General features: G+C 48.6%; 10 protein-coding genes across 10 annotated transcripts, besides 19 other annotated features; all 10 read left to right on the top strand.

The window, feature by feature from the left end:
- Window positions 1-12: 12 nt before the first annotated feature.
- Window positions 13-49: a sequence feature (AT_rich).
- A 271-nt stretch (window positions 50-320) lies between these two features.
- Window positions 321-355: a microsatellite.
- A 177-nt stretch (window positions 356-532) lies between these two features.
- Window positions 533-589: a microsatellite.
- Window positions 590-779: 190 nt separating this feature from the next.
- Window positions 780-806: a microsatellite.
- Window positions 807-1,068: 262 nt separating this feature from the next.
- Window positions 1,069-1,099: a microsatellite.
- Window positions 1,100-1,527: 428 nt separating this feature from the next.
- Window positions 1,528-2,532, top strand: Tb11.01.4840 (hypothetical protein, conserved; the record flags this gene model as incomplete). The annotated part of the gene is made up of 1 exon (XM_824290.1): window positions 1,528-2,532. One exon carries the CDS (start codon window positions 1,528-1,530, stop codon window positions 2,530-2,532), a length of 1,005 nt encoding a protein of 334 aa, XP_829383.1.
- Window positions 2,533-2,580: 48 nt separating this feature from the next.
- Window positions 2,581-2,600: a microsatellite.
- Window positions 2,601-3,166: 566 nt separating this feature from the next.
- Window positions 3,167-3,187: a sequence feature (AT_rich).
- Window positions 3,188-3,603: 416 nt separating this feature from the next.
- Window positions 3,604-3,651: a microsatellite.
- A 48-nt stretch (window positions 3,652-3,699) lies between these two features.
- Tb11.01.4830 (eukaryotic translation initiation factor 2 gamma, putative) lies at window positions 3,700-5,133 on the top strand (the record flags this gene model as incomplete). The annotated part of the gene is made up of 1 exon (XM_824289.1): window positions 3,700-5,133. The coding sequence occupies one exon, from the start codon at window positions 3,700-3,702 to the stop codon at window positions 5,131-5,133; it is 1,434 nt and encodes a 477-aa protein (XP_829382.1).
- A 233-nt stretch (window positions 5,134-5,366) lies between these two features.
- Window positions 5,367-5,392: a microsatellite.
- Window positions 5,393-6,823: 1,431 nt separating this feature from the next.
- Tb11.01.4820 (hypothetical protein, conserved) lies at window positions 6,824-7,567 on the top strand (the record flags this gene model as incomplete). The annotated part of the gene is made up of 1 exon (XM_824288.1): window positions 6,824-7,567. The coding sequence occupies one exon, from the start codon at window positions 6,824-6,826 to the stop codon at window positions 7,565-7,567; it is 744 nt and encodes a 247-aa protein (XP_829381.1).
- A 578-nt stretch (window positions 7,568-8,145) lies between these two features.
- Tb11.01.4810 (hypothetical protein, conserved) lies at window positions 8,146-8,796 on the top strand (the record flags this gene model as incomplete). Its single annotated transcript, XM_824287.1, has 1 exon — window positions 8,146-8,796. One exon carries the CDS (start codon window positions 8,146-8,148, stop codon window positions 8,794-8,796), a length of 651 nt encoding a protein of 216 aa, XP_829380.1.
- Window positions 8,797-9,251: 455 nt separating this feature from the next.
- Window positions 9,252-9,292: a microsatellite.
- Window positions 9,293-9,875: 583 nt separating this feature from the next.
- Window positions 9,876-9,969: a sequence feature (A-rich).
- Window positions 9,970-10,201: 232 nt separating this feature from the next.
- Window positions 10,202-10,228: a microsatellite.
- Window positions 10,229-10,556: 328 nt separating this feature from the next.
- Window positions 10,557-10,578: a sequence feature (AT_rich).
- A 116-nt stretch (window positions 10,579-10,694) lies between these two features.
- Window positions 10,695-10,714: a microsatellite.
- A 200-nt stretch (window positions 10,715-10,914) lies between these two features.
- Window positions 10,915-10,947: a microsatellite.
- Window positions 10,948-11,216: 269 nt separating this feature from the next.
- On the top strand, window positions 11,217-13,136 carry Tb11.01.4790 (phospholipid:diacylglycerol acyltransferase-like protein; the record flags this gene model as incomplete). The annotated part of the gene is made up of 1 exon (XM_824286.1): window positions 11,217-13,136. One exon carries the CDS (start codon window positions 11,217-11,219, stop codon window positions 13,134-13,136), a length of 1,920 nt encoding a protein of 639 aa, XP_829379.1.
- Window positions 13,137-13,797: 661 nt separating this feature from the next.
- On the top strand, window positions 13,798-14,826 carry Tb11.01.4780 (hypothetical protein, conserved; the record flags this gene model as incomplete). The annotated part of the gene is made up of 1 exon (XM_824285.1): window positions 13,798-14,826. One exon carries the CDS (start codon window positions 13,798-13,800, stop codon window positions 14,824-14,826), a length of 1,029 nt encoding a protein of 342 aa, XP_829378.1.
- Window positions 14,827-15,743: 917 nt separating this feature from the next.
- Tb11.01.4760 (hypothetical protein, conserved) lies at window positions 15,744-17,156 on the top strand (the record flags this gene model as incomplete). Its single annotated transcript, XM_824284.1, has 1 exon — window positions 15,744-17,156. One exon carries the CDS (start codon window positions 15,744-15,746, stop codon window positions 17,154-17,156), a length of 1,413 nt encoding a protein of 470 aa, XP_829377.1.
- Window positions 17,157-18,190: 1,034 nt separating this feature from the next.
- Window positions 18,191-19,789, top strand: Tb11.01.4750 (elongation factor 1 gamma, putative; the record flags this gene model as incomplete). Its single annotated transcript, XM_824283.1, has 1 exon — window positions 18,191-19,789. One exon carries the CDS (start codon window positions 18,191-18,193, stop codon window positions 19,787-19,789), a length of 1,599 nt encoding a protein of 532 aa, XP_829376.1.
- A 677-nt stretch (window positions 19,790-20,466) lies between these two features.
- On the top strand, window positions 20,467-22,149 carry Tb11.01.4740 (hypothetical protein, conserved; the record flags this gene model as incomplete). Its single annotated transcript, XM_824282.1, has 1 exon — window positions 20,467-22,149. The coding sequence occupies one exon, from the start codon at window positions 20,467-20,469 to the stop codon at window positions 22,147-22,149; it is 1,683 nt and encodes a 560-aa protein (XP_829375.1).
- Window positions 22,150-22,477: 328 nt separating this feature from the next.
- Window positions 22,478-22,507: a microsatellite.
- A 944-nt stretch (window positions 22,508-23,451) lies between these two features.
- On the top strand, window positions 23,452-24,777 carry Tb11.01.4720 (hypothetical protein, conserved; the record flags this gene model as incomplete). The annotated part of the gene is made up of 1 exon (XM_824281.1): window positions 23,452-24,777. The coding sequence occupies one exon, from the start codon at window positions 23,452-23,454 to the stop codon at window positions 24,775-24,777; it is 1,326 nt and encodes a 441-aa protein (XP_829374.1).
- A 282-nt stretch (window positions 24,778-25,059) lies between these two features.
- Window positions 25,060-25,080: a sequence feature (AT_rich).
- Window positions 25,069-25,322: a repeat region.
- Window positions 25,323-25,570: a repeat region.
- Window positions 25,571-26,565: the final 995 nt, after the last annotated feature.

The raw sequence follows: 26,565 nt of genomic DNA, 5'->3' as shown, positions 1-26,565 counted from the left end.
TACTCCCACTGGTAATTTAAATTTTTTTTTAAAAAAAAGAAAAATTAATGTTTGTAATATTAGTATTAGTGTTAAATAAAGTTAAATAAGCTAAAAGAGAGAGGGGAGCACAGGGGAAGAAAGTAATAAGGTTGGACTCTGAAATACCTCGCACTCCTCCCGGAAAAGTGAAATAAGATATTGTATTAGAGAACTGGAGGGGAAAATTAAGCAGTGAATGAAAGAAAGGGACGTTTGACATATCATCCGATCGTTTTGATTGATTTCCGTGTCATTTGATGTTTACATTCAAGCAAACCTCGAGGCAGTATCTAATTTGTTTGTTATTACTACCATTATTATTATTATTATTATTGGTAAGGGGGGAGGAGGGGTATTTCTGTTCCGTTTCGTGCGTTGCGCGCAATTGCCATCTCTTCAAGGTAACACTCCGTGTGGGTGGACGGGTGCATTAGTTCATTATTACTCTGCTTTTGATGTTGTGTGTTTCCGTTTGGTTTGTCTGGTTTCAGACACACGCGCGTACACACGAATATATATTTATGTATATATTTACACTTATATTTATTTATATATTTACCTATATTTACCTTTCCAACGGTAGTTACGTATTGGGTGAATAAAGGAGGGAAATCTGTGGGGATGCGGAGCCGCCACTCCCATTCGCATTCGTCGTCATAATCAGTATTATCAGCATTTTTTTTTGTTTCTTTGTTGTTGTTGTTGTGTTTCTTTTTCCTATATATTTCTCTCTGTTCGGATGTCTGTGTCTCCCTCTCTGCGTATGTGTGTGTGTGTGTGTGTGTTTATTTATTTATTTCGGAGTTTTGTTTTTCTTTGGTGATCTTTTCATTTCATTATTTCTCCCGATGGGGGGTGGGCAGAAATGTCTGGTAAGTGCCATTATGAAAGAAAGGACGGGGAGAAAAAGTGAGAAGGGGATGTAAATGAGGGTGGTTGGATTTTATTTTCCTTTTTTTTTTCTTACCTTTCTTTGTTTTTAAGTAAATAAATGTAAAAGGTAAACGGCAGGATGAGGAGAAGATGCTTCAAGAACATCAGAATATACATTTATTTATTCGTTCATTCATTCATTCATATATTTAGGGGTAAATGAATGTATACATTTGTTTTCATGCCTCTCTGTGCGCTTGAATGGGAAAGTGTCTTTTCCCTCCTGTCATTTCTTCTATACTTGGCGAAGCCACTTACGGTGGGTTATTTTTATGTGTTTAGCTACGTGCATAATTGTCTATATATATATATATATTTGTGTGTGTGCGAAATATTTGCATGAATCACTATATTGATATATATATTCTTCGCTCCTCTTTCTCATATCCCGTCTCTATTTACCGTGCCAACGGCAACACACACAATATATATATATATATATAGAGAGAGAGAGAGAGGCACATTCACATACGTTTTTTTTCTCCATACGCTGCGGAAAGTGTGGCTGCTGCCCATAGCGACTCCGTGAGGCCGACGCTCAATCGATTCTCGCAACCTGGCGTGGGGATAAGTATGCACCCTTATTTATTTATTTGTAAAGAAGGCAACAATAATAACGGTAGTACCACTAATTTAAAAAGCGGCATGTCGCTAAGTGACAGACGGCACACACCTTTGGGGCGAAATTTAAGTGAATCCACAGAGTTAAGTCAATCGCTATCGAGCCGCAGTGGTGGGAGCAGTCCCATTCCCCGTCCCAACTTGGATGATATTACGAGGAGGTTGCTAGAAGAAAACGAGGGAATGCTCTTTGAAATAAATAAACTTACACGCGAACTTACGGATGAGCGGGCGAAGGTCTCTGGCCTTCACGAAACCCTCGCAGAACGGAGTGCGGAACTGGAACTAATGAAAGAGAAACTTAGCGATGCCACAGTTGTCGCAACTGACGACACCGGGAAGCCGATCAACTACAAGAGGGAGTGTGACGGATTGGCTGCTGATAATAACCGACTTGTGAAGGAGTACGAGCGCGTTTGCACGGAACTGGAGAAGCGAACAGAGGAGATTCGGAGAGAGATGGGCGACCAGCGCGATGAAGCGGAAGGGAAAACTATAAGCGTACAGGTGGAGCAGTTCAACAGAGAGATTACCGCTCTCGTACCCACCGTGGAGCATATTGTTAACTCCCTAAAGCGGTGTGTGGTTACAGGTGGTATAGCGGAGGAGCGAATACTTGAGAACGCGCAGAAGGAACTTCACACAATGCGCCGCATTACCGACACTGTTCGGCGAATGAACGCCGGCGACGAAACTTGCGTGAAGGGGCTTTTAACACAAATTCAGAAAGGAGAACAGCTAACTGCGCCAGGGGATGTGGCAGTTGTTATTCGCTGGATGGTTGTGCGAGCCTTTGAGGCGGGGTTGCAGAGTGCTGAAGGCAACCTTCGGACACTGGTGGATATTCTCAACAACAGTAAGGGAAGGTATACCAGTGAAAATGCCACAACAGGAAGCGGGGAGGTTCCAGCTAGCGGGATAAGTGTCCGCCAGATGTTTCGTCTCTTGAAGATGTGACCAATATGAATGGCAGAGGTAAAGAGGAAAGAAATAAAGAAAAAACAGGAGAGAGAGAGAGAGAGAGAAAACGAGCAGCAGGAAAGTGGGTCGGAAAGTTAACATGACGGGCAACGCATCGTGAGCCTCTATTCGCTGTTAGGCGGACTCGGGCGCGCCCTCGCTCGTCCCTTCCATTCCCTTCTTTCCTTTCCAGGTCAGTGGTGTGTGCGCGATTCCAGTCGCTAACTTATCTTCATCATGTCGTTGACATGGGTGATTAACCAAATATTCTACTTTGTTTTGTTATTTGTTCATGTTATCAACCTTCAGTGCCTTGCTTAAACGTTGGGAGTTATTATACTTGTTATTACTACTACTGCCGTCCTCATTATTATTACTATGTTAGAGATTATTTTATAACCATTACCGTTAACATCGTATTGCCTATTTGCATCAGGTCGTGTCCATAGTAGCGACACAGCTCCATCTGCAAACTTTTCTCTCTTTGAGTTCACCGTCTGTGTGTGTGCTTTTATTTATTCTGCACCGCGTGGGTCGAATAGTGAGTGAGACGGGTTTATAAATAATTCGTGTTTGTTCACGTAGAGGGAAGTGATGAAGAAGGGGAACTTATATCTTATTTATTTGCTTGTATTTATTTAATTTATTTATTGCCTTCGTTTTCACCATTCCAATGGGGAGGTCTCCACGGTGGCAAACGAGCGAACAGAAAGAACGCGCACCACTCCCAGACGTCCTTCTGTCCTTGGCTTGTTACAGAAAATAGCATGCAAAGTGGACGGCGGGGAGGACGAAGAGGGAGACGGAAATCAAACACTGTAAACGTTACTCCGATAAATAGGCGAAAAGTGAAGAAAGTACAAGCATGAGAAAAGAGTGAACAGCAACGGCACGAAGCGTGCTTTCGTGACTGGTGCTACTGGGGTCTTTTTTTATTTTTCTTCTTCATTTTTGGCACGGTATAACACTACCTTTCCTACCACTTCTCCCCTTTCCTTCCTTCATTCCTTTTCACGTCCCACCACAACTTCAGTAAGATCAAACAAATAATAATAATAATAAGGGGGAAAAGTAAAGTAAGGTAAAGAAAGAGAAAGAAAAGTATATAAGGTAAGGGAGAAGGATAACAGTTTTAAGAATTAACAACACGCTGTAACTGCGCAGATGAGCGAGAATGACATTGCCGACTTTACAATCGATGAGACGACGCTCTCTAGCGACCCGACACGCGACTGCGGGCTCGCTGCGCAGAACCTCTCGGCGATGGATCTCGATAAGATGAGCGTGGAGACCTTTGAAGTGATGTCGCGTCAGGCCACAATTAACATCGGTACAATCGGTCACGTCGCTCACGGTAAGTCAACCGTTGTGAAGGCGCTCAGCGGAGTCAAGACTCAGAAGTACCACCGCGAGGCTGTGATGAATATCACAATTCACCTTGGCTATGCCAACGCAAAGGTGTTCCGCTGTGACTCATGCCCCGTTCCCGCTGCCTATCATGCCTTCCCCTCCTCGCAGCCGGACAAAACTGGCTGCCCAACCTGTGGAGCCCCGCTGACGCTGAAACGCCACTTCTCCTTCGTTGACTGTCCAGGACACGACGTGCTGATGGCGACAATGCTTAACGGTGCCGCCATCATGGACGCTGCGCTCCTACTCATTGCCGCAAATGAGCCATTCCCACAGCCGCAGACACTTGAGCACCTCAAAGCAGTTGAGATTATGAAGCTGCGAAACCTGATTATCCTTCAAAACAAAATTGACCTTGTTGGAGAAGTCCACGCACAGGATCAGTACCATAAGATACGCGACTACATTGACAGCACCATTGGGCTCAGTGCTCCTATCATTCCCATATCCGCACAACTGAAGCGCAATGTGGATTATTTGCTGGAGTACCTGTGCCGTATGCCCCTTCCCACGCGTCAGCTTAATTGTCCCGCACGGATGACGGTGGTGCGCTCCTTCGACATTAACAAGCCGGGTGAGGTGGATATAGAGACTCTGCGAGGCGGTGTGGCAGGGGGTACCGTGATTCAAGGTGTTCTTCGTGTGAATCAAATTGTTGAGATTCGGCCAGGACAGGTGCACACACAAACGGGAGGAACATTCAGCTGTACACCTCTGCGAACCCGGGCGTTAACGTTAAAGGCAGAGGACAACTCGCTGCAATACGCAATACCAGGTGGTCTTATCGCCGTGGGGACCACGCTTGACCCCACACTGACGCGTCAGGACAAAATGGTTGGACATATGATTGGAGAGGAAGGTTCGTTGCCGCAGGTGTACGCGGAGATTGAGGTGCAATATTATTTATTCTCCGAGATGGTTGGCCAGAGTAAGCAGCGAGATCGCAACGCGAAGCGCGTGCAGAAGTTGAATGTGCAGGAGACACTTCAGATCAATGTGGGCACCCTGACGGCGGGGGCCACAGTAGTAAGCATTACAAAGAGTCCCGATATTGCGAAGCTCACTCTAGTTACGCCGGTGTGCTGCACTATGGATGAGCAGATCGCAATTTCACGTCTGGTAGAAAAGAACTTCCGTCTGATTGGGTGGGGCACCATCCGCCGTGGAGTGCCAGTGAAACTGAATTAAAGTGCGATTACAATCCCGTGAGTGAGCGGGAGTTGAGCTTAGTTGGGTGAGAAGGCAGAGGTTGTGCAGCAGGGGGGAGGAACGGAGGAAAGCAAAGGGAATAAAATAGGGAAGGGGCATTGAATTTTATACGCAAACATAGCTCTACGTATTCTTCTCCAATCCAAAGGCGCGATTGTGCTTTTGTTTGTTTTTCACGCGTCGCTGCCTTTTTCTCCTCACACTTATTTTTGCTCTCTCTCTCTCTCTCTCTCTCTCTGCACCTTTTTTTTTTTCCTGGGACACCAGTTTGAAAGCCATGTGAGAAAAGCAACAAAAAAATAAAAGAAATGAATCTGTGAGGTTGGAAGAATGCGTTGGGGAGGTGCTATGAGAGGAGAAAGAAGAGGGAAGCGGGGTGGAGGGAAACTCCGCTTCTTCGAATTTTTTTTGGTGATGCCCGACCCTGTCACGGCCCGACACTTTCCCAGTGGTAAATGAAGGTTGTCTTCGAGTAAGCAAAGTACCTCTTTCGTGTTTCTTCGAGACACTTCGTCACTGTTTCAAACTCTGATGAGCTCTGGAAGTGACTTGTCCCCATGCCAACAGGAGAGAAGGCGTCCAACATATTCGTTCACACATCCGCATGTATATACATACATATATATGTGTGTATATGAGCTACGGTGAAGTTGTAAAGAAAAAGAGGCATGGGAAGAAAAAGGGTGCGTTAGGGTGAGACATTTGTAGTGTGAAAATGAGACAGAGAGGAAATGAGCGTATGCAACCAACCACATATGCATATTTACATGTGAGTGACGGATCGGGGAGGTTGCAAAGAAAGGGAAAAGGATGAAGGTGTTCGCGACATACTGCATCACCCAAAAGGAGGGCATCTTTACCAAACCCACACACGCACACACATCTCTCAGGTCTGTCTGACATATGCTGCGGTGGTATCCTCCCTTTGAGTCGTGTGTAGCTCTATGTTATTCTCACTAATTATGCCACGCCTCTCAACACTTTCTTTTACTTGGCTATTGTTCTTATTCGCCGCCTCATCATCATCACCACTACGCCCTCCTTTCTACTTCTATTAGTTCCCTTCTTTCCGAACACTACACACTGTTCTGGAGGGTGAAACGGACGTGCATTTACGGTCAAAAAAATAAAATAAAATAACGCCAAGGAAGTTAAAGATAACATGACACGGAACTTTTTATTTTTGTTTGATTGTTTAAGGGAAATAAACCGAAGGAATCAATAACCACCCCTTCTCTAGGGTCGTGTCCGCCTCAATTTGATGCAGTTACATGACAGAAGTTCTGTTGTCGGTTTTAGGTGGGTAAAAAGGCGGTTTTATAACCCCGGCGGGACTCTCACTCTTCGGGCTGTTTAGTCATCCCTTACTGAAGCAACTTACATGACACTTTTCCCATTCTTTCTTCCGTTGTTTACCGTTGTTGGCATCGGTGTTTAGCTTCTTGTGCCAACCCGGAAACGGTTAGAAGGTAGCGAGAAGTAACCGCACGCAAGCAGCCTTGTTTGCCCCCGTGGTTCTCCCTCATACATGTGTGCTGCTGTGCACATATCTACTTGTAGGAGCGGGAAGCGGGAGGAACAAAGCGAAACGGAGAAAGGGAACGGACGAATACGAAGCAGAGTGATTACTTGTATAAGTAAAAGCGTGTAAGGTGCAGAAGGAGTTGGAATGAGCCTTTTCCACAGTTACGCGATGCGAGATGTAGTAGAGGTGGAGCCAGTGTATTTACCCGATGGGGAAGTCAAAAGACAGCGCAATACCACCGGAGAGGGGTCCCCTGACGCACAGGCTTATCAGTGCACGGTTGATGATATTCTGATGCACCGGCTGACGGAGCGGTATGTGGGGAGAATTGTCCCCTCCCTTGGCTTATGTGTGGCTATCCATGAGGTGGCGCACTATACATCCGGTATCGTGCGCGGTTCCTCCGCGTCTGCTTGGTTTACGGTGCAGTTCCGTGTGTGTGTTTTCTCGCCTACACCAGGGGCCCGTGTGCGGGCAACGATTGGCGCGCAGACACGTGAAGGTATATTTCTTTCTTTGGATTTTTTTCAGTTCGTGTTCTTTGTGCCGGGTGACCAGCTCATTGCACCGTCCTTCTTTGACGAGGGGAATCAATGTTGGATGCTTCGCGTTGATGATGGCACCGATGAGGATGCAGTTAATCCCTACGAGAAGGGTGATGAAGTGGTTGTACGTGTGGATCGCGTTATTGTGCGGGATCCTGTGGACCTGCATCGCGCAGAAGGGGCGAGAGGCTCGACTTCCAATGCGATGGGTAATGCTGACGGCACCCGCAGTGCAACTGGTGGTCTCAAAGACTCGGGAAGGGAACCACAGGTGGAGAAGTGGCCGATGGAGGTGTACGGCAGTTTTGTGGGAACGGGACTCGGCCCGGTAGTGTGGTTTTGAGGGGTGGTCAGCCGTGTGGAAAGGATTGCGAGCACGTAAGGAAGCAAAATGGATGAATTGTCTTGAGATGATGAAAAGAGAGGAACAAGCTTGTGTTTTTTGTGCAAGACTGTCGTCAACATGATTGTGTAATCTCAGCCCCTGACCATCCCGCCATCACCGCTTGTACATACAGTGTCATCGGCGCATTTCTTCACGGTGCCCATTAATGGTGTAATGTTGGTGCATGAGAAAAGGGAACAGATAATATATTAACTGCACTTTAAGAACTTATGGTCCCCCTTGCACACGGACCTTACTCGCTTCAACCTCCCTTATGCATGTAAATATATATATCCCCCTCTGTTCTTCATTGCTGCACTGTTGCCTCGATAAACAATTTTTCCGGAGTAGGATACTTGTAGCGACATCAATTCGAATAAATACACATCCTTTTCCGACGTGGTGGACGGAGAGCATAAAATAAGCGAAAAGAAAAAAAGAAGTTAAGTGAGCAGAAGGTCACCTATTTCCACAGGTACCTGCACAAATATACTCTGAAAGCAACCAACGCAGAAAATTGTAAGATAAACGAGAAAATGAGAAGTAAAACGGCGGCACCGTCTGTTATAGTGACGCCCGACAGGCTTCACATGACGGCAAAGAGGAAAGAGGAGTGCTTGGTTCAAATAACAAATATCTCCTTCGAGAAAGTTCTGTTCCGCATGCTCACCACAACTCCAGAGCGTTACCTCGTCAAGCCAACGAAGGGCGTCATTGAGCCCAGTGCCTCGGCCTCAGTCCTCATCACACTCAGTCCCACCACAGCAAGGGGCGAGGACGTGTCAGATGTAAACGCTACTGACGATTTCCGCCTCGAGTATTGTTTGCAAGAACCGGAAGACTGCATTGAGCCGCGGTGCACAAACGTCCCGGCCCTCATCAAAGAGAAGAAGCAGCAGGACCGCCGCCTGGTGCACTCCAAGACAGTGCGCTGCACAGTTGATTTGACTGCTGTCAATGGTAAATGGGGTGAGGTTAGACTGAGGGACGATGGGAATGGCACTGGCCGCGGGAGCAAGGGGAAGAACGTTATTTCTGCGGTGCTGAACAGTAGGAAGCGTGAAGAAGTCCCGGGTCAAGTGAAGGCGTCACTGGCTGGCCAGAAGCAGGCGGGCGGTGGTAATAGTCTCATGTGGATTATTGGAGGAGCCGCAACGTTGTTTTGCTGGTGGTGGTTTGCCTACTAGTGGCAGTGAGTGTGCTTTCAGAAAAGGAAAAGAGGGGGGGAAAAAAGAACAGAAAGGAAGCAAATTAGGGACAAACGTCGTTGTTATTGTTGTTTTCTTTTTATTCTTATTTCCTCCTACCTTTTATTTTCTTTCATTTATTACTGTCCCCTACCTCATCGTGTTCCAATTTAGAGAAGTTTGATGTTTCTACCGAATTTGTGCTAGTGAAAGGGGGGAAAGGAGCGAGAAGAGTCGGCTGAGGTTTCGCGTAATGGTAACAGGGAGAGACAAATCAAAGGGGAGGGAAGTGTTGGAATGAAAAGAGGGGAGATGAAGGAATTAATAAACGGATGAAATGAAAAGGAAAAGAGAAAAACCAAAATGTGTGCATCACAAGAAAAAAGAAGGGCTCACGGCAACGCCCCCTCCCGTCAACACGGTGAACGAGCTGAATTATTCCTTTTTTGCATCGTTATATGCATATACGCATATAAATATATATATATATATATATTGCATATATGCACGTGACCGTGTATGTACGTATAAGTGTATGTTTATGCTTGCGTGTGCTCGCCTACTACAGGTGCTTTTTAGAGGAACAAGAGGAAAAGGAACTGAGGCGTTTTTGCGTTCTTCTTCGGCACTACGCGAAGCGACATAATGAGTACGGGAGGAATATTGAATATGGGGAGGAAATATAAAGATAGGAAGGTGTGGGGTTTGGAGGAGGGGGAGATGAAGGCTGGGGCGTATAAAACGGTACGAAAGAGAAAAAGGTGATTGCAAAACAAAAAAAAAGATGGATGAGAAATAAAGGTGATGATCGTACGCAGGAAAGGAAGGGGACTGCGAAAACGAAACGTAAAGGCTTTTTAAAATTTTAGATAAGCCCCTCGCATTGAATACTAGACAAAAACTTGAGTTAAGACGGAGGTGTCTGCCTTCAGTTCGTTCATTTGTTTCCGCAGCACCACGCCTTATCGTATATTATTGTTTTTGCTTCCCCTTTCCTGTTTTTCCCCCTTCATTTTCTTTTTCACTCTTCAACACTTTCTTCACGTTCGCGTCTGTCATTCAACCCGCCGTCACTAATGTTCTCTTCACTCTTGTTTGTTTGTTTTTTTTTTCTTTCCTTTCATTTCATTTTCTTTGTACTTTTTTGTCTACGTTTTCTTTTTTTTCGTTTTTAGACCGCGACGGCAGGAGTTGTCAACATTTTTCAGCTTTCTTTTTTTTTTCTTATTCTGTATACCCCCCTTTTCCCCCTTCCTCTTCCCCTCCGCCTCCACCTTCTTCCCGTTGGTGCTGTGCTTAACCGCACCTGAGCGAAAAAGAAAAAGAAGAAAATATTCAGGTGTAACGATAATTACAACGAAGGAAAGGAGACACAAAGATATAGTAAAAAAAAAAACTAAAATGGAAGGGAGGGGAAGGAAAGGAAAGGAAAAAGACCGTGATGTTGATTCTTGTCGACTGAGTGAAGATGTAGAAAAGGAAAAAGGGATGAAGGAACAATACCCGCGTATTAAGGTTGTTGTTCTTTTGTCGAGGTTGATGTTCGTTTTTTTTTCTGTTTTGTTTTTTTTTTTTCACGGAGTTGTGCGAAGGGAAGGAGGGGTGTGACATCGCGAGCAAAGGAGCCATACGCATCTTAGCGTCCACCCTGAAATAACTTGGCCTGTTGGCTTCATGTTTCAGGCCCACACTTCACCTTAAGAGAAAGGGGAAACAAAAAAGAGAAGTAATCGGGCTTCCGTGTTTCACGGAGTGGGGAGAATTTTAAAATATATATATATACGATGGGAAGATAGCTTCAACGAAGTAAGAGAAAGTGGTGAAAGGGAGAAAACAAAAGTTAAAAAGTGAAATAAAAAAAGAAAACAATAAAAACAAGCAGCAGATGAAGTAGGTGAATATATATATATATATATATTCATGGAGAATTCACCCAATTCACTCCTTCTGAACATATCTCAAGGTGGGGGGAGCGGGTTATTCACAGCCGCTGCTGACGCGTAAGTGTGTGGGACCGGACGCATGTTTGTGAGGGGGGGGGTTCAACTCCTCCACAATTTTTGTCCCCTTTCTTTCCCTTTCTTTTTCTTTTGTTCATCGAGCCATGCATCCCCACACATATGTACATATATATATATATATATATATATAACATAAATACACGTTTTGCTTGCGGCGGACTCCGTATGTAATAGTACAAACCCCTTCAATAAATATGTTGTGCCCCTCTCTCCTCCCAAATCGCTGCGGAATGTGTTGCTGCTTTATCCACACCTTCTTACACTTTTCACGCAACCACTTGTGCCCGTGTGTGTGTCTGTGTGCATTGTCCAATCATTTAGCAAACGTAGCTTGGAACCAAGTTAGAAGGGCTGCGTTAGGCGCGAAGGGGAGCGGAAGGTGTAGCAGGTCGACGGCGCATGACTTACAAACATATGGCAAACCACCGTGCAGCGAAAAATAATAAAAATGGCAAGGAAAAGTCACATAAAGACGAACCCGCCACAGTTGGAACTGCAGACGCGTCACCGGTGAGCCCCCACATGGGGCGAAGTGACGGAGTCGAGGAAAGCCCCATGAGGCACACGTCACAGTCCAACAACACAGATAACAATATGCGAAAAGATGTAACAAGGAGCCCCAACGGGTGCGACTGTGACGAAGGGTCTGAAATAGCATGGAAATGCCAGTCACAAGTAGAACGAGCACTAGCGATGTTCCTCTTCAAGGGAACTGCCAGGAGCTCACCGGCCGATGACGTGCCTGTCCTTTGGGATGTGGGTTGTGATGCGCTGGTGGCGGCAAAAAGGCCTGTAATGTATCTGATTGATTTCTTCACGCGCCGTCGGGTGATGTTCGTCTTCTTAGTGATTGCCGTTCTACTCGGGTACCACAACTTCCAGGAGGAAATTTCGTCTCTGACGGACTCATTTGTTGTGGCGGACGCCGATCGGCCAGGAGTCAGGTTTTTGCAAAACCATACTATGCGTCGAAAGCATCCCGTTATGATTATTCCGGGTTTCATTTCGACAGCGCTCGAGGTGTGGCAGGACGTCGTTGAGTGTACGACCTCCCAGGCATATTCATCGAGATTTCGCCAGCGTATGTTTGGTCCATCCATGTTGTTTCTTCTTGCCACAGACCCAGCGTGTTATATGAAGCTCTTTTCGCTGGACAAGGGCACAGGCTTCGACCCGCCAGGGGTAAAAATCCGACCTGATATGGGTTTCGGCGCCGCAGACTTTTTTATGCCGGGGTATTGGGTGTGGGCCAAGATCTTCGTGAACCTTGCTGATATTGGCTATGATCCGCAGAGCATGGGCATATCTAGTTATGACTGGAGGTTATCGCCGCGCGGAATCCACCGCCGTGATGGATACTATTATCACTTGAAAAATTATCTGATGTATCTCTACCATAAAAACGAGGAGCGAGTTGTTATTGTTTCCCACAGCTATGGTAGTCTCGTTGTTGTGGATTTTTTACGCTGGGCTGACGAGCACGAGGCAGGGTGGACGAACAAGCACGTTGCTAATTGGATTAACATCGGCGGAACGACGATGGGAGTTTCCAAAACCGTCTCGGCGCTTCTGTCAGGTGAGGCCAAAGATACCCTTGCGCTACCGGGCACTGCACGGGCGATCCTGGAGAATTATTTTTCCCGTAACCTCCGTACGGAAACGTTTCGCACGTGGTCGTGCCAGGCTGCCATGCTTCCCAGTGGCTGCGAGGGGGTGCACCCACAGATATTGAGGCTTCACAACGGTACGGTTCTACCACCGAAGGAAGCCATCCGACTACTTACAAGGCGGCTGAATGAAAGCGGCCATGTTGCGGTTGTGAAACAAGCACGTGAGGTGTTGGGCCGGTTCGGGAAGCGACCCAACTTGCCCAAAGCACCCAACACGACAGTTTTTTGTCTTTATGGCGTAGACAGGAAGACGGAGATCGGATATGTTTTGGGCGAGGACGAGGCAGTGGATGACACCTACAACGAAGGGGAGCATATCGTTAATGGGGTGATTAATGGGGATGGAGATGGAACTGTGCCGCTTTTGTCTTTGGGGTACATGTGTCGTGCAAAAAATGGGTGGAAGCGTGACGTTGGCCGCGTTATCACACGGGAACATAAACACAGCTCGGGATCGTCGATGAATCTCCGCGGGGGATCGTCAAGTGGAGATCACGTTGACATTCTCGGAAACCACGAACTTGTGTGGACGATTCTCAAAGTGGTGTCGGGGAACGCGGAGGAAGGGGAATTGAGCGATCGCATCTACTCAAATATAGACGAGAAAATTGAACAGTCAGGAGATTGTCTTTTAATGGAAGGCCAGTGAGCAACTGACTGTCACGATAACGATAACGAAGAGGGAAAGAGTGAGTGAACGTGTGAAAGAGTCGGGGTGAGAACAAACGTTTACAGAGTTGTACATTATGCACAGCTCGTTATGTGCGGGTTTAAGCACGTGGATTAGGATGGCATGGTAGGACCTCCACAGCGTCGGCTATCATGTCCTACGCACATGCAAACGCACACCTCGCCTCGACAGACCATCAAAATATCTCAAAAGTTGGGTGTGCGCTACTAACGCGTGCATCATTAGTTTTTGGGGAAGTGTGTGCTGCCACCGACGAGTCGTATAGCACTCCTGTTGCACAAAAGAGGGAGGGGAAGCAGAGCGGTCGGACTTTTTTTTTTTACACCACATATGTCGGGTGGTATTGCCTCTGTTGTCGTTTTCACTTTTCTTTATTTAACGTACAACAGTGCCCAGAGGCGCCCCCCCCCCCCCGACAGAATGTTAAACGCCTCTAATGGTCCCAGTTCACATTTATACAGATCGATAGGTATTTGCGCGTGGTGGTGTAATGTTTTGTAGGCTGATGAATGCACTGTCGGGTCCTTCCCTCCACGCTTTTTTGACACTCAGCATAGAGAAACAGAAGGAAATCCTGTAACAAAAAAAAGGTTAGGAGGGGAACTCTGAGAGTGAGCAAATGCCCCTGGGAAGTACTAATCAGCGGGAATTAGCAAAGAAACCGCCGCAGGACTCCACAGGGTCTTTGGTATCATGGGAGTCGCTCACAGCCTCACCGAAAACAGTGACTGATAGCGAAGGCCAACAGCAAAGAAATACGGGGGATGAAACAACGCAATCGCAAGGGTGTTTTCATATGGGGTTGGTTGACGAGAACGTGTCGGTATCACCAGAGTCATCTCTCCCCTCGGAGTTGACGGAGTGTTCCCCCGCGTCGCCATCCGCGAGTCCAGCGCGGCAACATCTGGAGACCACACCTCCGGTCGGAACAGCAAGTTCATCCTCACTGGAAGTGTGCAACACCGGGAAGGTTATGCGATATTTGGAGGCGAGTGACGCGCTGCGTCAGTTGGATGTTGGTGTAGAAGCAAGAATATTGTACCTGCAGAGCGAAATACAAAGGCAATCCGCTATCCACGAAGAAAAGAAGGCAGAATTCGACAAGAAGAAGGTACTGCACATGCATTTGGAGGAAGCCACGCGGCGCCTCACTCGTCAGGTGCGGAATCTTGATAACGAAAATGATCAACTGCGTGACCGTCTCGCGGAAGTGGAAGCGGCAGTCAAAAAGGCGCGGGAAGCAACCGCAAAACGACGGGGAAATACCGAAGGAAACAAAGCTACGGGCCGAGCGTCCGATCGACCGGAACAGAGGTGTGCTGGCAGCAGTTGTGCCAATGCCATCAAAGGTGGTGGGCGGGGCGCACTTTATTCGGTCGAGAATATTTTGCAGACCAAGATCAACGCTTACAATCGCAAGCTCCGATTAGCCGAAGCAAGGCACGGTGAACTGCTGGATGAACTGCACATCGCTCTCGCTAGAAGGAAGGGCCGTGTAGCAGCTTATTCTAGGCATGTCAGCTTTTCATCTAGAGCAAATGGTGATGGATGCAGTGATGCGGAGGACTTGCTGCGGGGGAGGTGTTTGCAAGAGGCCGAAGCGGTACGTCTGCTGGAAGGACTAATCAACAGTCGGCTCAGTTGTTGATCACTTGATACCACATTTAAAACACATCGCCGACCCAGGCTGGAAATAGCGTTGACACAATCAAAACATGCACACACATTAGTGTAACACGTGTTGCTTGTTGGTTATTGCTGCATCATACCTGCCCTGTTTTATTACATATAAGTAACTTTCAGTCAAAAAGGTTAACGAGGAAACTCCCCTCGTATAGCACCATTGGTTCAGCTTCAGAAAAAAGCGGTTCAAGGACTTCAGCTTGGGTGTGAAAAGGAGAGGGGGCCATAGTCTTAGCCAATATTGGCATTGCTACTACCGCCGCAAAGCCCTAGGAAAACATATTCCATCGTTCCAGAGGGGGTACTCGCTTTGCTTGCTGGTGCCACACTCACATTTCACAGTATTTACGGTGTCCGTAGTCGTCGTTCTTGTCGACGTTCCTCCCCCCCCCCCTTCCCAGGGTTCGATTTGTGATGCACGCCTTAACTTGGTCTGGACAGTTGTTTTCATCCCTATCGCAATAATTCTAATGGCCTCCTCGTCAACTACACACATCATGCTTGTCCGGCGCTTTTTTGTAATTTGCTTTCGTGAATGCATCTCCAACTCTCTTTCATCATTTTCTTTTTCTTCCATGCAGTTTACCTCTTTGCAGTACGTGCTGAGTGCGAAGGAGAAGGTGGTGCCAGGAGAGTGGGTAACGGCCTTCGCGCGTAGGGAACAAGGGTGGCCAGGTGTGTGCGCATAATCTCTGAGAAAGCGAGGGTTTGGAGTATAGACTGTATAGAATAGGAAAGGCAACCTTGCCTCTTTTTTTGCATTGATTCTTTCACTGCCTCAACAGGGTAATAAAGGGGGGAGGGGTAACGATTTCAGGAAACAACTGTGTTTGGAGAGAGGTTTTACGGTTCCGACGGTGTGGATTAGGGAGAGGGTCTGGCATGGCCCGTGGCGGTGTGGTTAGATTGCCGTCATTCATCGACGTACCCCCATCTACGGAGACGGATAGAGAAGGCGGCAGGTCGTGCTTTGGGAAGTACGGTCGAACAGCTTATGGTGGCAACCCGATTGTCCAGCAGACGCTTCCCTCTACTTTCTTCTACATTGCCCCACAGTACGTCATTCCGTTGTTTTTCGCGGTATCGTTCGTGTTCATCCCCATCAGCATCACACTGTTTATTACGTGCAACGGTCACTACGAGGTCCGGGGTAACTATCAACATATTCACAAGTACCAGTACATCCCAAGTGACCCTAAGGTCAACATTAATGAGGGAATCCGCAGTTTTTATGTTGGGAACGAAGTCCATAGACAAGGGACACGTACTCGGGTTAGTTTTAAGTTGGAGAAACCCATGAAAAAACCAGTTTACCTGTACTATACGCTCGGCAATTTCCACCAGAACTTTCGAGCATTTCACGAGGGTCGTTCGTTGGACATGTTGCGCGGGCATCGGAGCATCATAGGTTCATACCCCGAATGTCAGCCGTACGAAAGACCTGGCACCATAAACAAGGCTGAGAAAACGGAGGTGAAGGTTGTGGTTGATGGGGAAAATGTCACGCTTAAGTACGAAGAATTCCTTTATAATCCATGCGGAATCGCACCGTGGTCCATGTTCAATGATACTTTTGTGCTGTACCGCAGCCGAGATGTGAGTAGTGCCCAAAATGACAGCGTCAAGTTGGACGAAGGAGCCGAATTGATCTGTAACACCAGTGACTTCGGCCCTACGGGAGAACCGCTCTACCAAAGCAAAACTCCCAACAAATGCAAAAAAAAGGGCATCTCGTGGCCCGCCGATGAGAAAATACGATTTAGGCCCTTAGAACGCGACAAGAAGCTGTGGTCGCTGAGGTACCCACACAAGAATGATAATGTCTATCTCACGAACGGTTGGTATGCCGACGAACCAGGTCATCGTTTGACGGACCCGGAAGATTACGATATGCAGGTGTGGATCCGCGCAGCCTTCCTTTCCAACTTCTCAAAGCTGTTCAGGATTATTGACGAGGACCTCCGCGAGGGCAACTACTTTTTGGACATTGAAGAATTTTTCGATGTTACGACATTTCATGGCACTAAGGGATATTTACTCCGTACCTCATCAATGTTTGGAAGATCGGGTACATTGTTTGCCGCTACTTTTTTGATAGTTGGTTCAGTGGCGTTCGTCGTTGGAGTTGCCTTTGCTATCCAGTACTGCATGGCCAAGAAAGGCTTAGGAAACAGTCTGCCGCAGCCCAAAGCTAGTTGGTACACATTCAATCGAACAGGCCTAGATATTCAAAATTATTTTCAGCTCCGGACGAAACGGTACGAAATATGCCCCCAAAGCTCTGATGATGAGTGAGACGTGTAGGCTGGGAGTGAGAGGAGCTGTTTCTTCAACTTTGATTATCATTTTTCCGTTTGCTTGTTCCTTCATTTGCTCCTTTTTTTTCCTTCATTTTGAAGCCTCTCTCGGTGTTTTCCGGTTGCCCAAGACGTGGGAGGTGCTGCTCTGTATCTTTGGATGTTTTGCTATTTCCGTTTGTTTTCTTCCACTGTACCATCCGCCAATTCCCCATATGACACACGTGAGTGGCTACCCCGACGGCCATGGGGAAAAAAAACGAAAGGCACGCGCTTGCTGGGCCATCTGCCAAAATTTTCCAGTTAATAAATATGTATTAAACGTCCTCTTCGGTAACGTAATCGCACATACAAAATAAAACAATGCTCGCGCAGCGGTTCCTATCCCCACATGCATTTTCAACTCCTCGCATGTTCACGTGGTTGTTGTTTCCTCTACGAAAGGTAAAAACGAAGACATGCGCGGGCGCGCGCGCTTTCAGCCACCTCACTACTAACGTTCAAGGGTAATGTTTTTTTTTATCGTTATTATTTTTCCTTTGTGTGCGTTTGTTTGCTAAACCGACGTTTTTTTTTTTTGTGGCATTTGTGTATCCAAACATTTTTTGTTTGTATGCCCGCGCTTCTAAGGCCTGTTTTGCCGCAACGGTGCTTAGTGCTTGTTGAAACGTGGAATGGAGGCGGTGGGAGCTAGGGGAAGAAAAAAATGGAAAAGTGAAGAAGGGGGAGGTAAAAGATATCGCGTGTGTTTGTTTCCAAATCGATGGAGTGCCAAAAACATTTTCTGCTTGCATGTCATTGCGTGCTCCACTCACTCCCTTTACCAGAGACCGCTGTAGCACTCCTAAATGAGCGGTACTGCGATGGTGGCGTTTCTCCCACACAGCCGTCCATCCTTCCGTTACACTCGCGCTGCGTACTGAGCGGTTTAGTACTTCATGATAACTATAAACACTAGAGTGGTGTTCAGACAGTTTTTATGTCGCAGTGTGGGTCCCTTGTAGCGTTTTACCGTCCCCTCCCCCACACTGCATGCGTGAGAGACAAATGTATTTTAAAGTGGAGGAGAGCGATTTGCCTTTGTGCATGATGCGAGGCATCACGAATATGAAAAGTAAAGAGAAACACGACTCCGTCTTCGAGGGGTTAAACAGTAAATGCTTCACATGTGGGACTGCTTCAAATAACACTTCAGAGGCATGTACCATCACTCTGGCATCGCCACTGAGAGTTTATGTTTCCTTACACAAGTTGGAAACAACCGTTGCTGAAGAGGCGGCAGTTAATTTGCTCACGTTCCAGGCCCCATCTTCTGGTTTCTGTCCTTCCATTCCACCCCCCCCCCTTTACACCCTCTTTGATTTACACCTGCGTTTCGTAGATATAAGTTCTGACACTACTCTCAACAGTAAAGCAATGTCTCTCACACTCTGGTTTCAGCCACACCACGAAAACGCCCGCAACCTCAAGCTACTGGTGGTTGCTGCCTTTGCAAACGTTCCTGTGACGGTGAAGGCGTGTGAATATGGGCGAGAGAACGAGACGGAGGAGTATCGCCGCAACTGCAGTCCGTGCTGCCGCTACCCTGTGCTCCAGACGGAGGACGGATGTATCTTCGAGTCAAACGCGATCGTCCGACACATCGCACGACTTGACAAAAGCGGCAGTTTTCTGTACGGCCGCACACCCTTTGAGGGCAGCCAGGTGGACATGTGGTTGGATTTCGCCGCAACGGAACTCGATACTGCCGCAAAGCCATTTGGTTTAAACATATACCGCGGTGTGCCCATCCCAGTCGATGCGATGGATTCCGTGCACGAGGTGTTTGGTGGCCTTGAGACATGGCTGGAGACGCGCACATTCCTGGTTGGTGAGCGTTTGACCGTCGCAGACATCTGCGTCGCGTTTGCCCTTCAATTTCACTACCGTGCGAATGCTGCGGAGGGTGAAGCCCTGACAAAGAAGTACAGGAATGTCTACCGATTGTACAACACGGTGATGCAACAACCCAAGACAGTGGAAGTACTAAAATCCCAGGGTGCAACTTTCGGGCCAGTGAAGGCTAAAAAGGCAGAGCAGCAAGCACCTAAGGCGGAGAAGGCTCCCAAGCCCGCTCCGAAGGATGATGATGATGATGATGTCCCGAAGGAAAAGAAGAAGCCGAACCCGCTGGACGAGCTCCCACCGAGCCCATTTGTTCTGGATGCATTCAAGCGCGAGTACAGCAACAACGACACACGCACGGTGGCGGCACCATACTTCTTCCAAAACTACGACGCGGCTGGGTACACATCGTTCTGGTGTCGCTACAAGTACAACGAAGATAACAAGATGCAATTCATGACAGCGAACCTCGTCCGTGGGTGGTTTCAGCGCATGGAGCACACACGCAAGTACGCGTTTGGGGTTGCCCTAATCATCGGGGAAGAGAAGAAGCACGACATCGTTGCGTTGTGGGTGTTCCGGGGTAAGGGTATGCCGGAGATCGTGAAAGATGTGGAAGACACGGAGTTGTTTGACTGGGAAGAGATCCCCGACGTGAGCGCCCAAAGGGAACGAATTACGGACTACCTGTGCTGGGAGGGTCCGACCATTCCGAAACCCGTTCTTGAGGGCCGCGTCTTTAAATAGTCTGGTGTCCAGTTGTATGCGGTGCGAAGGCGAGTTGACCGGGAACGGAGAATCTCCACAGTAATGTTACACCGTCGAACAGAGGATACAATGGCCCGAAGAACTGTAAGAGGTAATAATTTACTTTCCACGGAGTGCGTAGGTGAAATAATGAGGTCCTCTTTATGCTTTTTTAATTCATGCACAAAGAAGGAGATAAGTGTGACATAATACGCGTTGTTGACCCTCCCATTCCCAATGTTCTCTGCTCCGGTAGCCCTTTCACCTGCGAACACCGGAGCGGAACACGATCGGTCCCTTGTGTTGTGGGAACAGAGGGAGGGGGCACCGGCGGCTATGAGTAAACGCGACATCCACCTTTTTTCCCTCCTCATCTTTTTCTCTCGCTTCCACGCCGGGTGGTGTTTTCATTTTGAGTTCATAGGCACACGTAAGGGTCCACGGTAAGGTCTGCATTTAATTAAACGAGGCGGGGTTAATATCACTTAACATACCCGTACTGCAGGACAGAAAAGGGAGCGGAAAGCAGATAGAAAAGGAACTTCTGAGGGAAGGGAATAAACACACATACGTCGGTCTCGATTCGCTGCAAGGAAGAACTTTTCTTTAATTTTCGCCCTTCTTCTTTGAGGAAAAAAGGAAAGAGGAGAGACAATACATTTTTTTAAGCGGAAAAAATGCCTTCAAAGCGGAAAACTATCGCGGTAGTGGCAGGTGCTGCGGCGGCTGTTGGAGCGGCGGCGTACTTTATCAGGAGGCGGAGGCTTCTTAGTGAAGCAGAAGATGATGACGCCTTCACTGCGCCCATATTGTCTGGTGCCCATGAGAAATCCAAAGTGGAAGTAGGGATGACAAAGAGCCCCGTGTGTAACGATTTGTCTGTTGAGAACCAGCTGCTCGCGGAAGCGCTGAGGGAAATCGGAGCGGAAAGCCCGAGGACCGGACCCGCTACTTCTACAGCGAGCGCAGCGGGGACGTCAAGCAAGGGAACTATGGGGGATCGTAAGGAATTTCCCCAACTGGGCTTGTCGCTGACAGTCCCTTCTCCGTGGAAGGTTCGAGAGGATCTATCCCCATTCCCGAACGTGGCGATGCTTACTGTCTGGAACGAGGAACTAGTGACGGAGGAAGTGGCGCAACAGCCGGGATCGGTACCGATGATTGTCCTGTCGGTGGAGGACGTCCGCGCAGATAACGTCAACCTCGATGAATTTAAAGACCGCTGCAAAGAGCTGGCGGTAAGTCAGATGATGATGATGTCAGGTGGTGCTATCGAGCCGAAAGTGTCAAAGAACACTTCTACGAAGGTGGGGCCGTTCCGGCATATGCTTGAGTATTCGCAAAGTCTCCCTCCTTTCTGCGATATTGTTGTGCTTAACCTCATTGAGGTGCGTGGAAGCGTCGCCTATACATTCCAAATCATGGGGTCACCTGATGTGATGCAGAGGTATCGCTCCATGTTTATGGACATAGCCAACAACGTGCGCATAGAGAGCAATATATCCACAGCCCTGGGATATGTGGAGCTGCTCACCGGCTCCGTGAAAGTAGACATTGACACAACGTGGGTTTATGAATACCCTGGGGGAGATGGCGCTCTAGCGGTGATGACAACAACTTCACCCACAAAGAAGGAGGAAATCGGCTTGTACCATCAGGGTGGAGTCCCCGTTACCCCACACAAGCTGCGAAGTGAAAAGGTGATGGATGGCGTTGAGGTTCAAATTGCTCTGGACGGCAAGCAGGAAAAAAAAACGTTCACTTACAATGGCTATTCGCTTGTCGTGAAGCCCTTGCAAAAATCCAACTCGTATTTAGACGAACAGATGCTTGTAAGCATCGTCAAGTCTGTCTCGCCCTCAACGGCAGAACCAAAGCCAAAGAAGGGAGGAACATTCGTAAATAAAGAACATGGCTACCGTGTAAATGTTGTGGGGGGGAGCCGCCTCGTGGCGAGTCGTATTGGCGGGGGTTCCGTTGCGTACGCTCCGCAAGGATTGGATGGGGCTGAGGGCGGCGACCACCCGCCCACTGTAACTATGCGTGTTGGGACTCCCGAAAATGACCCCGAGTGCATGGGATCCGTTGAAGAATGGGAGGCACGCATGAGGCAAGAGGCGGAGGAGGGGGGTATCCGAGACATCGCCCGAACCACGGTAAACGGTGAGCCTTGTCTAACGTTTATATCGCAGAGCATGGAGGAAATCATGCCAGGGCAGCGCATGGAAATCCGGGGAAAAGTTTTTATCTTCGTTCGGGAGGGCAGGACGACATTAATACGGTGGGAAATGGCGGTGGGCCTCTGGAAGAAGTTCGAGCGTGACATGAACGCCTTTGTGGAGTCCCTCGAGTTCATCTAAGGGGAGGAAACAGGGAGCGGACGTCAGCTCGGTATCGTTTCGTGCACTGCAAGCCGCTGCGTGTGTTAGTGTTTTTCGGGGGGAAAAGTATAAGTAATGAGAATAAGTATAAATACAGAGCAAGCACGAAGTGAGCGCGTGGGTAAAACGGGAGAGATCGACCATAAAAGGAAATTGGGAAAGCGACGAGACAGAGTGGTGGTGCTCTCAGTTTTCCTTAATTTTGGCGACCAAAGAGGTGTGGGATTTACCCGCAGTACAAAAAAGTGAACAAAGCCAATGAAATGCAAAAAAAAAAAAAAGACATGAGGGTCGATCTTGAATAGGTTAATGACAATGATAATAATAATAATAATAACACTATAGTAGGGGTTAGCTAGAAGCAGCACGGGTAGGAATGCTCGCGCGAGTGTGACGTCAAGGAATCGAGATAAGTGAAGAAGGCGTTTGTGTGGGTTAGGAGTGGAGGAGTTAAGGAGCTGCATTCTTTGGCTGGTGTCATTATAACGGTGCATCTCGCCAAAACGCCTGCAGGGGGGGAAAGGGGGGTGGGGTGGAGTATATCTGGACCTTTCTTGTTTTTTCACGTGTTAGCACACTATAATGCATGCTGGAATCCTTCTTATTGTTTAAGGTGGAGCGCCGCACCGCCTTCTCTCTTGTCGAGAGCGCCCGCGATTGGCAGGAATGGAAATTTATTTGTGCATACGTGTGTGCGTGTGCTTGAGCAAGGCTGGAGAAAGTGAAGGAAATCATTGTGCCAGAAAACGTGAGGGATGGAAGCTTGAATATGAAAATGTGGGTGGATCCTTGTTTTCTTCGAGGGTTTAGTGGAGATGCGCTTTATCCCTTTTCACCCCCTCATACTTTTATGACCATACGTATGCATTTTTTTCGCTTTTTTTTTCGTCAATTATCCCTCACAATCCCAACGGACAGTCAGCAGGTGCAAATTCAGAACTTTGGGAACGCTATGTGGTATGAACGCATACAGTGGCGGCGATGGAATCGTTTAGGATGCAAGTGGGAGACACTTGTTTCCGGATAGCGAGAAGGCGGTAGGAAGGTGACCACATGTTCGTGGTGCAGTGGTTCCTTTCATGTGTGCAGAGGCACTCTGTCGATCACTGCATTCGGCCCCGCCTCACACCCTTCCTCAAGCATTCCTACCACGTGGGTGGACCCCAGTCACCTGTTTTGGTGTTGTACATCTCTCAGTGGATAGTCAATGCTTTCCTTTCTGCCTGTCGTGCAGCGGTGCACTTTTCCCCCTCAATTAGGTGCTAAACAGTAGCGAATGAAATGAACCGCAGAGTGCCGATGTCAATTGCACTCGACTGCGAGTTTGTTAAAACGAAGGGGCGTGTGATAGTAAGCTCTATTGCCTTTGTACCGTTCGCCTCCTTCAAGGCGCCCTTGCGACAAACCCATTCTGTAGGTCACGCAAGGAGCGGAACGGGGGTTGCCAAGGCTCAAGCTCATGCCGAACAATCCGCGAGGCCGTGCATGATAACGTCCGGCGGTTCCACCATCTTGAGCTTGGATCCGACGGAGGTTATGCGGCATGCCGATGTGCTACCTTGCGGGCACTGTCTCATGCCACTGCTTCAGGGAGAAACGGCGGTAGGCAGCAAACAGTCTCTTACGGCCGTCGAGCCCCACCCGTCCACAACCGGGAAAGAGAAGTTGCCGAGGAACTATGAGAAAATGTTGCGCATAGTGCGGTCGGAGGCAGGTTTGGAGACTCTTTGCCCGCATAGCATCCCAAACATTCGACGCCTTGATAAGACATGGCTTCGCGCACTTCATGTGGCGGCGGTAAATTCAGCCGAGTTCCGGGATGCTTCAGCCCATTTAGACCACCTACGGACTTACGGAAATGGGGGACGCCAACGTTGGGCCATTTCCTTTCTGATGAAGCAACACCCACAAGTTCTGCAGGATCTTCTGCGAAAAAACTTTACCACAGACGATGCCTGGTGTCAATGGCTCTCCGCGTGCGGAGACACCGTTGAATCGGAACTCCAACGAGTGGCTCAAGAACACCGCCGCATTTCGTCAGCTCAGAGCGAGCGCAAGGCACACAGCAAACCCGGCGACCATCCCCTAGATAGCTGCGGTGTACAGTACAAGGAATGTAAGAGCTTGGAGGAGCTCCCGCGCGAGTTGAGTCGTACGTGGTCGGCCCTCATAAGTGCACGGGCCCACGTTGGAGGAGTGAAATTCTACACCTATGGAAACATGGACGCAAAGGCCATTAAAAATAGCCTGCAACTGTGCGGCGCCACGGCAAACCAGGCGGCCAAACCTCCCGAAGGGACTGGAAAGGGCAACTATCACCCCAACGAAGAAGAGGAAGTTGGGTGTAACCTTCTCAAATCACCGCATGAGGCGAAAGTTGTCGACCTCACCCGCCACCCCCTATTTGCGGCCTCAGGTTTTTGCATATCCTCCAGAAAGGCACCGCCATTAACTGATGCCTTGAAAAAAGCAGCAGCGGTGGATGTTTCGGCGAGGCTTTTGCTTGAATCAAATTCATCGCATGATCCGCTGTGGGATGCAAAAGCCCTAGCCTGTGTAGCCGTCGCCTGTGGGGTGGTTCCTTTTTCGAACCCGCCGGTGCAATGAAGGTGTTATGTGTGTATTGGGTCTCGGACTGCGTTTCCACACAGAGGGCTCGACACAAAGACATGATGGAAGGAGTCGTTGTGTCTCTAATGATGAATTTGCCTCAAGTCTTGATTGCGTGGGAAGTTATTAAGATCTGTTGTTTACCCCTTCCGCAAACGGGCCCCTACTATCGCCCCCCAAACGCACCAATGACATTGCCCTGCCGTGAGTTCTAAAGACGCAACCCCCCTCCCCACGCACACACACACATCCCGCCAGTCTCCCACCGCTGGATCTACCTAATATTATTTTTTTTTTTTAGAATTTTCTTCGTGCCTTCGTGAGAGTTTCCCCCCACTGGCGCGGCCATCAGCCATCACCGTAGAGCCCTGAGATGCTATCGGTCTGGCGACTGTGGCAGAGTCTCTCTTTTTCATTCATCCTAACACACCCTCTATAATTTTTGTTGTATTTCCGCATATGAACGGAATACAGCAGATGGGGCGAGAAGCCTCCCACCCTGGACTCTCCAAAAGATGCCAATTGGCAATCCTTTTTTGGAGTTCCACATCACCGGACAGCAGCATCTTAGTGCGGATGATACTGCTGATGGCACGCTGGCACGTGCCCAGGGACAGACAAATGAAAAACGGTGTCCCAGCAAGACGCTGCTGATCCCTGTGCTGTATGATGCCGTAGCCGGAGCACAGCAGTGTTCCCCATGAAAGGAACTCTGCTGGCTCTTGGCTTCCCCCGATGATACGGGGTACTGGACCCTGGCACCACGTTGAGGTGGCCGGCATCGCCAGGGACCTAATATTAAGAAGCCAACACCAACGCGCCAACATTGATGCTGCCGGCTGCCACAAAGGTATCAGCGGCCCGTGCACTGCCTGGACGGTGTGACCCAGACGGGAGTGGCACACCTCGTTACTTTTAGTCTGCGACGAAGTGGCCACAGGGCCAAGACATCCTGGAGCACGCGACGGAAGCATTACGGAACTTGTATCGTCCCTAGAATCCCCTCATAGGTGTATCTAGAAGCGCTTTCAGCAACCCCATCCAAACTGAAGGGCCATTCTTTGGGGGTTGTGAATTCGGTTGCCACACAGATCAGCGGTATAACCCGACACCTTTCATACCGTATTTTACTGAGTGCGAAACGGTTGCGATGAGGCAGGCTAACGAAAATCGTGATATCGGCACGAGAGCCTTGGACCAGCCTGTGCCGGCGAATCCTGCCATCAGCTCACGGAGAAGGGGGCGAATAATGCACCCTCATGTTTTACACCGTTTGGGTTTAGGCTGTTTCCCCGGTTGCTACGGCACCCCAAATTCTCTCTGCTTTTCCGCTCTTTCCTGAGAGGGACTGTCCCTGATTACCTCCGTGCTCCAGAACGCAGCACAGTGGAGGTTGCCACCTTCAACTTCTGTATGCATTGCCACGTGATGCCTCGCAGACTGCTTGCACACTCCCCTAAGTCAATCTTCCAGCGGCAATGCCATAAAAAGGGCTGCCCTGAGCGCCTACAGCTGCTCCCCCATTCCCGCGGCACGTTCCATATCTACCTCGGCATTTGGGTGGCCCGTCGGCGCTGCGTTGGCATACGCCCTCGCGCCACTGAACAAGAGCCACTTGGCGAGTATTGTCGTAGAAGGAAGAGTGCCCGGAGGCGTGCAACAGGGAACTGGCTTCGCACATATTAACCAAGCGGTCAACCACTTTGAAAACGCGTGGACAGCATCTATTCCTCCAGTTTTCTTGCGCAATTTCTTTCACTGTATCCCCTCCCGCCCCGCTCTTAC

The sequence above is a fragment of the Trypanosoma brucei genome, assembly GCF_000002445.2.
Source record: "Trypanosoma brucei brucei TREU927 chromosome 11 chr11_scaffold01 genomic scaffold, whole genome shotgun sequence".
NCBI lineage: Eukaryota > Euglenozoa > Kinetoplastea > Trypanosomatida > Trypanosomatidae > Trypanosoma > Trypanosoma brucei.
This window is presented reverse-complemented; position numbering and strand designations above follow the sequence as displayed.